This window comes from Narcine bancroftii, chromosome 1 (assembly GCF_036971445.1).
Source record: "Narcine bancroftii isolate sNarBan1 chromosome 1, sNarBan1.hap1, whole genome shotgun sequence".
NCBI classification, from domain to species: Eukaryota; Metazoa; Chordata; class Chondrichthyes; order Torpediniformes; family Narcinidae; genus Narcine; species Narcine bancroftii.
The window spans coordinates 358598016-358610510 of NC_091469.1; the positions used below are offsets into that span (position 1 = coordinate 358598016).

Sequence of the window (12495 nt, forward strand, 5' to 3'; positions counted from 1 at the left end):
TTTTTTTCCTCTTTCACCTTCCCCCACACGGTAAATCTTGATCTTTCTCTTTGCTTTTTTTCAAGTTCAGATGGAAGTTCATTATCCAGAAATATCAATTTAATTCTCACCAGAGCTGTGAATATATATTGCATTTGTTTTCCATTATGGTTGGCATCATGGTCAACATAGATGCAGTTGTTTCTGTGGTGTGAAACTCTGTGACTATAAATAGAAGTAGGTCTGAGAATTACAGTAAGACTATATTTGAATGCATTAAAATCGGATCAGAAATTGATAAATGAAAGCAAAAAAGAATATATGAGAGTTAACTGGTAAGATACATAAATAGCCACTGTAAGCTTTTATAGTTATTTAAAATGCAATTGATGAATTAGGGCAAATGTGAGCCCCTTACAGATGGAGGCAGGAGACTTTCTCATGGGGACAAGGAAAAGACATGGTAATTGTTTGTGTCTCCCTTCAAGGATGAAGACATGTTAAACTTGCTAGATATATGAGAGAATCAAAGATCTTGGGATAATGAGGAACTGAAGAATCTTTAAAAAATAAGAATCTGAGAAGTTTATAAAACTGAAATCTGATGTATCCCAAGGATTTGATAATCTACATATCAGGATTTCAAAATGCACGGTTTTAGAAGTAATGAGGATTATCATCTCCAAAATTCCATCGATTCTGGCATTAGACAATCGGTGCTGGAGTAGGGCAATTGGCCCTTCGAGCCAGGACTGCCATTTATCAGATCATGGCTGATCTTTCCCTTTCAATAAACAATCCCAGCCTTATCCCCATAACCCTTAACTCCCCTGCCCACAAGAGCCTTATCCAACTCTCTCTTAAATCTATCCAACGAATCCACCCCCACTACCCTCTGTGGCAATGTATTCCACAGACCCACAACTCTCTGGGTAAAAAAAAATTCTCCTCATTTCTGTTTTAAATGGCCTTCCCTGTATTCTTAAACTATCCCATCTAGTCCTAGTCTCACCCATCATTGGGAACAGGTGCTCTGATTTCACCCTCTCAAGCCCTTTGATAATCCTATGTACCTCAGTCATGTCTCCCCTCATCCTTCTAAACTCCATCGCATATAGCACAAGTCTTTCTAACCTATCCGCATATGACAATCCTGCCATCTCAGGAACTAACCTTGTAAACCTGCGCTGCACTCCCTCTATAGCAAGTATGTCCTTTTTTAAATATGGCAACCAGAACTGGACACAATGCTCTAGGTGAGGTCTCACCAAGGCCCTGTACAACTGCAGGAGGGCTTCTCTATTCCTATACTCCAATCCCCTCTTTATGAAAGCCAACATACTGTTTGCCTTCTTCACCGCTTGTTGAACCTGCACGCTAGTTTTCAATGACTGGTGAACAATTTCGCCCAGATCCCTTTGCATTACCGTACTCCCTAGCTTAACTCTATTTAAATAATATCCTGCTCTCTTGTTTCTGCCTCCAAAATGGACAACCTCACATTTACTCACATTAAACTTCATCTGCCATCTTTCTGCCCACTCCCCTAAAATATCCAAGTCCCCTTGCAATTTCCTGACATCCTCCTCGCTCTTTAGACTACCACCCAGTTTAGTGTAATTTGTGAATTTGCATATGTAGTTATTTATCCCCTCATCCAAATCATTGATATAAATGATAAACAACTGAGGGCTCAATACCAACCCTTGCAAGATCCCACTTGTCACATCCTGCCACCCTTTATTTCCTATTTCTCAACCAATTATCTATCCATGACAGCAGCCTACCTCTGATACCATACTCCTTGATTTTGCAAACTAGCCTCTGTGTGGGACTTTATCGAAGGCTTTCTGAAAGTCCAAGTACACCACATCCACTGGCTCTCCCAAGTCCACCCTCCTTGTTACGTCCTCGAAAAATTCCAGGAGATTAGTTAAGCAAGATTTTCCTTTAAGGAACCCATGCTGACTAGCACCTATAGTATTATTCCTTCCTAAGTGTTCTGCTATTTCTCCTTTAATGATGGATTCCAATATCTTCCCCACCACCGATGACAGGCTGACCGGTCTATAATTTCCCATATTCTCTCTCCCTCCCTTCTTAAAAAGTGGCACAACATCGGTCACTCTCCAGTCTGCAGGCACTTCCCCGGAATCTAAAGAACTTTGGAAAATGTCAACTAGTGCTTCCACAATTTCCAGAGCAACCTCTCTAAGCACCCTGGGATGCAGCCCATCAGGCCCAGGGGACTTATCTGGCCTCAGTTCTAACAATTTGCTCACAACCACCTGCTTCTGGATCTGAATATCCATCAAATTCTCTGTTTCCTTCAGTAATTTCACCAAGTCCCTAGATACTGCTTGACCCCTACCTCAATTCTGATCATAACCTATATCCTCCTTGGTGAAAACAGATGCAAAGTAATTGTTAAATTCCTCAGCCATCTCCATGTTCCCAGTGATAATTTCACCTTTCTCCGTTTTCAATGGCCCAATTTTGGCCCTAACCAATTTCTTCCTTTTAGCATAACTGAAGAAGCTTTTGCTATCCCATTTTATATTACTTGCCAATTTGCCCTCCTACTTCATTTCCCCTCCTGAATGACTTTCTTAGTTTCTCTCTGTTGGTTTTTAAAGTCCTCCCAATCCTCTAACCTCCCATTCTGATTTGCCCTCTTATACCTATTTCTTTTAGACCTGATACTGCGCTTGATCTCCTTTGTCAGCCACGGCTGCCATTTGCTCTTTGAAGAGCCTTTCCTCCTCTCTGGGATGAATCTATTCTGAATCCTGCGAAAAATGTCTAGAAATACCTGCCATTTTTGCCCAGTTGTCCTCCCAGCTAGAATGTCCTTCCATTTTATTTTGGCTAGCTCCTCCCTCATAGCTGTATAGTCACCCTTATTTAGCTATAGCACTCATGTTTCTGACTTCCTTCTCTTCTCCCTTTTCATTTGCAGATTAAAAGTAATCATATTATGGTCACCATTACCTAATGGCACCCCTACCTCAAGGGTCCCTTAATAACTCCACGTCATTGCACAGTATCAAGTCCAGAATCAACTTCCCCCAGTAGGTTCCGTCACAAGCTGTTCCAAGAATGTATCTCAGAGACATTCAATAAACTCATTCTCTAGCTTCCCCACACCTACTTGATTTTCATGTGAATAGGAAAATAGCAAATATAACACCACTATTTAAAACAAAATGATGGAAATTCAAAAAATAATCTGGAACTATTGTTTCCTTAACATCAGCATTAGGGAAAATGTTGGAACATATTTTGAAGGTTGTTATTATGTTTAACTAATCATGTTCAATTCATCTATAATGATTCTGCTTAACCTCTGATTTTGAGGTTTTCTATGATTTTAACTATAATTTTTAATTGAAGAACACCATTGTGGATGTGACTGTAGAATACATGGGAGGGAACCAGTGTATTTGATTAGTTGAATTTTCAGAAGGTAACAATAAGGACACACACAGGAGTTTGTTCAACATGGAATAACATATGGAATGGAATGCAATATATCTCTCTGGGTTGAAAGTGGATATTGAATAGAAAGCAAAGAGCAGAAATAAATAGGTCCTTTTCAGGATGTGTACTCATGGGGTACTAGTGTGGTACAAGTATATTATGAGAGGGGTTCCAGAGGGGCACAGCCCGAATTGATGTTTGGTACCCATCTATTCACAATCTGTTACAGGCTGGTGGGACGAAATCCCACATTTCCAAATTTACTGACTGCACGTTTGGCTAGCAGTTAGCACAACACCTTTACAATGTCAACGATCGGGACCGGGTGTGGTTCGAATCGTGAGCTGTCTGTAAAAAGTTTGTATGTTCTCCCTGTGTCTGTGTGGGTTTGCTCCGGTTTCTTCCCACCCTTCAAAATGGGGTGTAAATTGGGAAGCATGGACTTGTGGGCTGAAATGGCCTGTTATTGTGCTATATGTCTCAATTTTAAAAATAAAAATAAGAAAAAAATAAACTAGGCTAGATTGTGTTTAAATAGGAGAATGTACTGAGACATCAAAGGAATATGGACAGGCTAGGTGAGGAAGAACACATGTAAATATGTGAAGTTATCCACTTCAGTGCACAAAACAAGTGTACCAGTGATCAGGAAGACAAATGATATATTGGCCTTTATTATGAGAGGGTTTGAATACTGGTATAAGAATGTTCTATTGCAATTATATAGGTGAGGCCATCGCTGGAATATTTCCAGAGCTTACGTTTCCTTACCTGAAAAAATGATATAAATACCATTAAGACACAAAGATTCGAATGTTTCCTAGCACTATACGTTTGCTGTACGTATTTTCCAGTGTTAGGAAAATCGAGAGATGATTTCAACACGTCAGATGTAAAACAGATAATTCCATTAACTGAGGAGTCTGGAATCACAATTTGAGATGAGAAGGATAAACTGTTTCAGTTTTAAATTTCTTCACTTGGAATGTAGTGAATCTTTAGAATGATTTTCCATGGAGTGCTGTATGGACTCAGTCATTGTTTTTTTGGGTTTTATGGGCATCCAAGGGTTATTGCAGGAAAATTATGATGTTAAAAAAGATCAGCTGTGAATGGTGCTACAAGCTTGAAAAACCAAAGATCAACCCCTGCTGCTATTTTATATCGCTTTCCATGAATATCAATGCTATCCAGTGGCCTCGTGCTACTCCTGAACAAATGAAGATTGAATGGTGATGACCAATACCTCTCCTGCTTTACCATTGTTTTGTCCCCATGACTTAAGTTTTTTTAAAAATCTTCACATCCTCTTCTTTCTTTGTGAAGACAAATGCAAAATAATAGTACAATGATTATTAATAACATAAAATAATATTTTGGCCAAGCTATTGTCCCTTGGCTTCATTGGTTTTTGTCCATCCTTTTATTGTCACATGAATGATTACTGTATTGTTAAATGTTCCTTGATTTCTAGTACACAGCTGAACTGGGACTCATCGATGTCTCAACTGCTTCCATGGTCACTGGCTTGATTACCACTGTAGTAGTTTTGCCAATTGTATTGTTGCTATCACTGCTCTTCAGGTTTAGCAAGGTAAGATTATTCATTGTTCTTCATTTGTATCTTTCATTGAATAAGGACATGATGATAATTTAGCCTTTTTATTTTAGAGACAAACTGGACTGGAAATTGCACCAATTTCCAGAAATTTGCATTGATGCCATATCTTCCTTATTATCGGGCAAATAGCACTGCTTTAGAATATTTTCCCCCTACAGCCATATGTGAGGCAAATCAGGACTTACCCTCATTTTATTGTGGAAGTCCTGATATCCTGTAGATGTTGGATGAATCCTGCCTTGGTGCTTGTTCTGTTGGATCCCCTGCTCAGCACCAATAGCTCCTCATGGAGTCCAGCAGAATGATGTTAACCTCTGCAGCTTTCCCCCTTCTCAGCCTGGGAAATCTACACAAGTAGAACAGTCTCATTAAAACAGATGGAAAAATTACCTCCCTATGGGAGGAAGTTAAATTGAGCACTTGTGTTGATTTCACTGCTTCTGTGTGCATTTCAAGATTCTACCTGGGAAAAAAATATTTTTAACAATAATTTTGTGATGGATCTCAAGTAATGTTGAATGTTGTTGAAAACTATTGTTGAAAGAGCACCATCGGATAGTGAGCCTAGGAGGGTAGAGCGTCACTGTCGATGAAAGTCATTCTGTGAATACAGCCAACTGCCTTTGTTGAGATGGCTCCTGCACTGTTCTCTGCTGAGCTGAAGTATGGGAACTGTGCTTCCATCTGAGGTCTGTGCCCAGCGCTGTGCTGGAAGAAACAATGTAACTTCAATGTGGATAATCACTGATCTCAAGCCAATGAAGGATATGTCAATATGTTCTTTGATGCATTAACTGGCGCAGTTTTATTAATAGAATGACAAATGGGTTTGTTACAAAAAATAAGTAATTGTAACATCATTTATTGATATTCTGGTGTTAAATCAATACCTATAAATTGTGAACTATTTTGCAATTTAAATAATTTATATTGTTTAAATGTTTTAAACTATGTCTTAAAATTATCTGTATTGAAGATAATTTGAAGAGCCTCCTTGAATATTTTGAGATGGGCACATTTAGCAGGGGGATGGGAACCAGGCTGGCCTCCACCACCATCCCTGGCAAGGCATTCCAGCACCCACAACTCTCTGTGTAAAATTAAAAATATTCCTGATGTCTCCCCTAAACTTCCCTCCCTTAACTTTGTACATATATCCTCTGGTGTTTGCAATTCCTGCCCTGGGAAGCAGGTGCTGGCTGTCCACTCTATCTATACCTCTCACCATCTTGTAGACCTCTATCAAGTCTCCTCTTATTCTTCTTCGCTCCAAGGAAAAATGTCCCAGCTCTGCTAACCTTGCCTCATAAGAGTTATTTTCCAATCCATGTAACACCCTAGTTAATCTCCTCTGCACCCACTCCATAGCTTCCACATCCTTCCTATAATGAGGTGAATAGAAATGAACACAATACTGTACTCCAAGTGTGTTCTCTCCAGAGATTTATATAATTTCAATATGGCTTCTCAACTCCTAAATTCAATCTCTTTTTTAATGAATCCTAGCATCCTATAGGCCTTCTTAACTATTCTGTCAACTTGTCTGGTGACCTTGAGGGATGTATGGATTTGGACCCAAGGTCCCTCTGTTTATCCTTACTCTTACGTAACCGAACATTAACCCTGTACTCAGCCTTCAGGTTTGTCCTTCCAAAATGCATCACCTTACAATGATCCAGATCGGACTTCATCTGCCACTCCTCCACCCAACTTTGCATCCTGTCTATATGCTCCTGTAACCTTCGACAACCTTCAGCTCCATCCACAATTCCTCCAACCATCATATCATCCACAAACTTACTGGCCCATCCTTCTGCCTCTTCATTCAGGTCAATTATAAGCATCACAAAGAGCAGGGATCTCAGTACAGATCCTTGCAGTACTCCACTTGTCATTGATCTGCAGGCAGAATACTTTCCTTCCACTACTACTCTCTACTTTCTATCTGCAAGCCAATTCTTTTTATCATGCCTCATGATTTTCTGAATGAAAATGGAAAAGTTTAAGGGGAACCCTCGAGGAACTTCTTCACACATAGAGTAGTGGGAGTATGGAACGAGCTTCCAGCTGAAGTGTTGAATGTGGGGTCAATTTTAACATTTAAGAAGAATTTGGACAGGTACATGGATGGGAGGGGTATGGAGGGCTATGGTCTGGGTGCAGGTCAGTGGGACAAGGCAGATTAATAGTTTGACAGATTATGGTTCTATTGTTCTAAACCCGACATTTTTAATCATTTTTAAAACCAGCATTAAAGATTGCAGAAATTATGAAATAATTTAATTAAGCTGGTGAAACTGTCAAATATGAGTCAAATGCGAGGTTTTCAGTTCTAAATGATTTCTTTTTATTAGGTGAAATTTCTGAGGGAAACTTCTATTGAAGAGCAATACAGGACTGCAAGAGAATCTAATGTATATTCAATTGAAGGTATAGTGAAATAATGAAAATAATTTTCCCAAATGACAATAAGAAAAAATGGAGAAGAAAATGTTTGTGGAATGGAAACAAAAGAAATTTTAGATGCTGGAATCTGGATCAAAAAGCAAATTATTGGAGAAAGTCAGCAGGGTTTTGACCCAGAACATTAACTCTGTCTTTTCCCTTCTACGGATTCTCTCTGACCCACTGAGTTCATCCAGCAGTTTGTTTTATTGTTAGAATCATAAATTAATAGCCTCAAATAACCAGCGAATGCCTCTCTGAGAAGCCACAATATCAGTGTATTTGGCGACTTTTGAATCAACAGCGGTGCTTTGCCAGACCGTGCACACCAGCTCTGTGTTGCTACAGACCCAACCTTCATCTCGTCCTAGTCACTTCACTTCCCAATCCACTGCCACCTTCAACTTGTGCAGCACTGATAATCCTCACAGTTAATCTGTGGTGAGGAAAGTGAAAAGCCTGAAGAAGAAATTGACAAAATCTACGCAAAGAAATGAGGGCAGTCGATGTACTCCTCCATCTTGCAAATCTTTGCCCCGACTCAACCTGTCCTCTTGGGCTAAAAGAAAAGTAAATGAAGTAGATTTGGGAGATCGGGCAATGTCCTTGATGCAGCAGTCAGTCGCAAACTGCAAGATGTGGCAGAGATGAAAAGTGGCAGCCTGAAGTGAACCTAAGGCTAGGAAGCTGAATGCAACTGGGATCCTGTTTGATTGGAAAGAAATCAAGCTACACACCCAGGAACTGGGATTGACAGAGGCTGCAGGTCAAAGAACAGCAGTTTCAAGAGAAGCACAGCTTGATTTGCTAGGTGATCTTAGCAGATCAGACTGCATCCGTGGGTAGAAATGCGAATCTGTGGAGAGCAGGGAGGGGAGATACAGCACTCCTCCGGGATCCAACCACCCAGTCTCACTGCCGTCAGCTTCACACGGGCTTTAAACAGTGGTTTTTACTTTAAAATTCTACGACAATGGCGTCTGCGCCCAAGCTGGTGGTGCCTATATTCGGCAGCATCCATGAGAGATTACAGACTCTGGGGAAACAGAGGACACCCCCTGTTTAAGAAGGAGAAGCAGAAGAAATGACCAACGGGACAGTGACCACAGTGGTGGAACAGTGAGGTGTTCTCTGGATAAAGAACACACAGGTGATGGGATGGCGGGCTGTTGGTGACTCGAGGCGAGGAACCCACACAGGATGCGGACTGTTGGTGACTGGTCAAGGGATTCACGCCAGGCAGCAGACTGCTGGGCACTTGCTTAAGACTGGCTGAAGGGGTACCATGTATTGGAACCGGGAAGCGAGAAGGTGCTGAGGGCATTGAGGGCTTCCTCTATGTGACTGCGAGAGCAGCGGCAGAACTGGAGGCAAATCCACGGACACACGGTGACTCTGAGGGAACTCTCTTCTGCATCTCTTTCTCTGACTGTAAGAGGTGCTTCTGGCAATTTCTGCTGATGATGAATCAGTCTGCTTTAGGGGAGACAAAAGCACTTTTTTAATTAAATGACAATAAAGGAATCTTGAATCTTGAGTTGATATTTTTTCGGAGAGTTTTTATGCTGGAAAATAAATATTGGGGGGGGGCATGAAAAGTCCTTTCTAAAGTTAAATGATGTAATTCCCAGAAAATAACAAGGCACCCAGAATGCGCACCAGATTATTCTGAATTTAGCCTTCTTTCCATCGCCATGTGCATGATTCATGAGTTCCATTCCTTTGCCCTTTCTCCGTTATGCAAACAATTTTACCTTTTTAAATTCTATCCAATCCCTGTCCAAATATTTTCATGAAGTATGCGTATAATATGGCTGCATTGAGCCAATGTTGTTTAAGGTGTTGTTTCATTAAAGGTAGAAAGATGCAGACAGCATGTTACCCCCAACTTCTTGTTACCCCCAGTTTCTTGTTTTGTCTGAAACTTGCTGCTTCCATTTGGCATTGCTAAAATCCAGGAGGAAGTGATGCACAGATTTATAGTTACACAGTGTCTTTAACTCCTACTCACTTGGATCCAGCTATTGTTTGTCAGCTTCTCTTGCCTCTTCAAACTGGCTATCTCCCCTTTGAAGGGTCTCAACTGAAAACGTCATCTTTCGTTCCACAGATTCTGCTTGTCTTGCTGAGTTCCTCCAGTAGTTTGGGTTTTTTTTAACTCCAGATTCCACAATCTTCAGCCTCTTGTGTCTCCATGATTCATATAAAACCAGAAATGTGCTCCAGATAATGAAGAATGTGCAACATTGTAGACAACTTGAAGAAACACCTAAACACTATAACATAAAAGAAATTGTTTTGGGCAGTTAAGTAATCTTCTGTTGCTGTGATATATCTTCAGCTCATCAAGAGGCTCTGGTATTCTCAGAGAGCACATTTGAATCCTTTCTATCATGGCAGAACTTGCAGCAGTGGGCACAGGAAGCATGGAGGAAAAAATATGAGGTGAGAATGAAGTTGCAGTTAAATCCAGTCAGATCGGATCAAGATCATTCAACAACAGCAATTAATACAGCGTCAGTAGTTTTCAAACTTTTTCTTTCCACTCACATACCACCTTAAGCAACCCCTTACTAATCACAGAGCATCTATGGCATAGGGATTACTTACGGTGGTATGTGAGTGGAAGGAAAAAGTTTGAAGACCATTGACTTAAGCTGTGTCTGTAATTTTTTAACACGTCTCAAATTGTTTCACAGAAATACTGACAAACCAAATCCGTCAGCAAGCCACAGTCAGGTCAATTGGTCCAAAATTTCTGGCAACAGTAAACCTCATACCCACTATGTTTGTATTTACCTTGAAAATTCACCAGTCCTGTATCAAAATGCAAGAAGATAAGAAATAGAAGCAGGTGTTGGTTATTCACTTTTTGTGACTGCTTCACTATTTAGCACAATCACTTTCTTTCTTTCATGTGGGAGCCATTTTCCCATACTATTGCCATATGCCTAAATCTGCACGCTATTCCAAAACTCTCTTGGGCAGAGAATTCATAAGATTCACTGGCCACTTGTTGGAGTAATTTTTCCTCACAGCCCTGGTTTGCCGACCCTTATTTTGAAAGCATGAATCATGGTTTTTAGGCACATAAGACTGAGGAAGCATTATCATTCTACACTATCAAACCTTGGTAGAAGTTTCTGTGGTTCATTGCGATCATCTATCATACATCTAAACTCTGGAGAGTTTAAAACCAGTTTGCTTACTCTTTCCATCCCCATCCCAGAAATAAATCTGGTGAACCTTTGTTGCTTTCCCTCCATCGCAAGAATATACTTTGGTAAATCGGGAGATTAGACAAATACACACCCTGATGTGAAATCACTAGAGACCCATGCTATTTTCAACAAGTCTTTTTTTTTAAAAATCTAGCTCAAGCAGTTAATGCTAACATATCATTTACCTTACTAATTATTTTGTGAATCTGTACACCAGCTTTCAGTGATTCATATGCATGGACAATCAGTGAACACCAAGGTTTGTCAAACTTTCATTAATTAAACAGTGCTTAGCTTTTCTATTCTTCCAAAGTGCAAAGCCATATGTTTGTGAACAATATATTCACTCTGTCTGCCCACTCAGTCTATTTTTACTTTTGCATCCTACCCAGCATCATTTAGCAGACTTGGATATTTTACATTTGTTTCCCTCCTGATCACTTATTTAAATAGTAAAGACATGAGGTGGCATTCCTGATCCTGTGGCACCCAAATAGTCACAGCCTTTATTTTGGACTCCTTTTTTTGCTTCTAACATTTTTTCTTGCGTAGCATCTGATCAAAGCACTTCTGAAAGTGCAGCGCACCGCATCTTCTGCTCCCCTCTTATCAACTCACGACCTCACATTTATAAGATGTGACTCCCCCCCCCCCCCCATGAATCATGTGTATTTTGACCAATCATATTGCTATTTTCTGAGTGCCCCTTTAATACTTCCTTAACAGATTTAGATATTTTTCCTGTGACTGATATCAATCGAACTGATCTATTCTTACTCCTTTCCTCTTTTATTCCTTTCTCAAGAAAAAGGGATACAGTTGGTATCTGCTAATCTGCGGGAACTATTCTAGAGTTGGTGGAATTTTGGGAGATGACAGCCAGTGCATTAACCATCTCCAGAACTACTTCTTTAAAAACCTTGCAATGCGAGTCATCAAGCCTAGGAATCTATTTTCCCACTAATTTCTCCAATACTATTTTTTCACAATATTGATTTTTTACTGTTTCAGACAGATTATAACTTTTGTTCTGCAACACGCCTTCTTCTATGAAGACAGTGCAGGACCTAGCATGTGTTCATCACTTCCTGCTGCTGAGCCAGAGAAATACAGATAAGCTGGTTAAAATTTTTCATCTGGCCAAGCTTAGCACACAATTCAGCCAACTGTGAAACTGGTCCAGAAAATGTGAGCATTTCAGAATATCTCTCGATTTCAGAAACATTCAGAAGGTTAAAAAATTTATAAAAATTTATCCAAGAATTGAAAGTAATTTTAATCACTAATTAAAAGTTTAAACAGTGAGAATCTATTTGCAATCATTTTGGAATCAATTAGTCAGTTTAGTGTTTTTCAAACTGCCCCTCTTAACTCACATACCACCTTAAACAATCCCTGTGCCATAAATGCTCTGTGATTAGTAAGGCATTGCTTAAGGTGGTATGTGAGTGGGAAGGGAAGGTTGAGAACCCACTGCTCTTGACCCAGTTGTTACTGAAATATTTTGCTTGAGAAAAACTGTCATTGGCCCAGTACCTTTGGAGTTATGAAACCGTGCACATAACGAGTCAATTACGTACGATTAAAGCAGTGGTTTTCAAACTTTTTCTTTGCATTCACATACCACCTTAAGCAATCTCTTACTCATCACAGAGCACTTATGGCATAGGGATTGCTTAAGGTTGAATGTGAATTCAGGGCACAGTTTGAAAACCACTGAATTAATTAAATAAATTGTTGAACGCATGA

General features: G+C 40.0%; 1 protein-coding gene across 1 annotated transcript in view; it reads left to right on the top strand.

The window, feature by feature from the left end:
• LOC138758248 (polycystin-1-like protein 1) overlaps positions 1-12495 on the top strand; it is a 140707-nt gene that overhangs the window by 68260 nt on the left and 59952 nt on the right. Inside the window, exons 19-21 of the mRNA XM_069926933.1 lie at positions 4934-5053; positions 7435-7510; positions 9867-9970. Coding sequence (XP_069783034.1) covers positions 4934-5053; positions 7435-7510; positions 9867-9970 — 300 coding nt within the window. The remainder of the gene's footprint in view (positions 1-4933; positions 5054-7434; positions 7511-9866; positions 9971-12495) is intronic.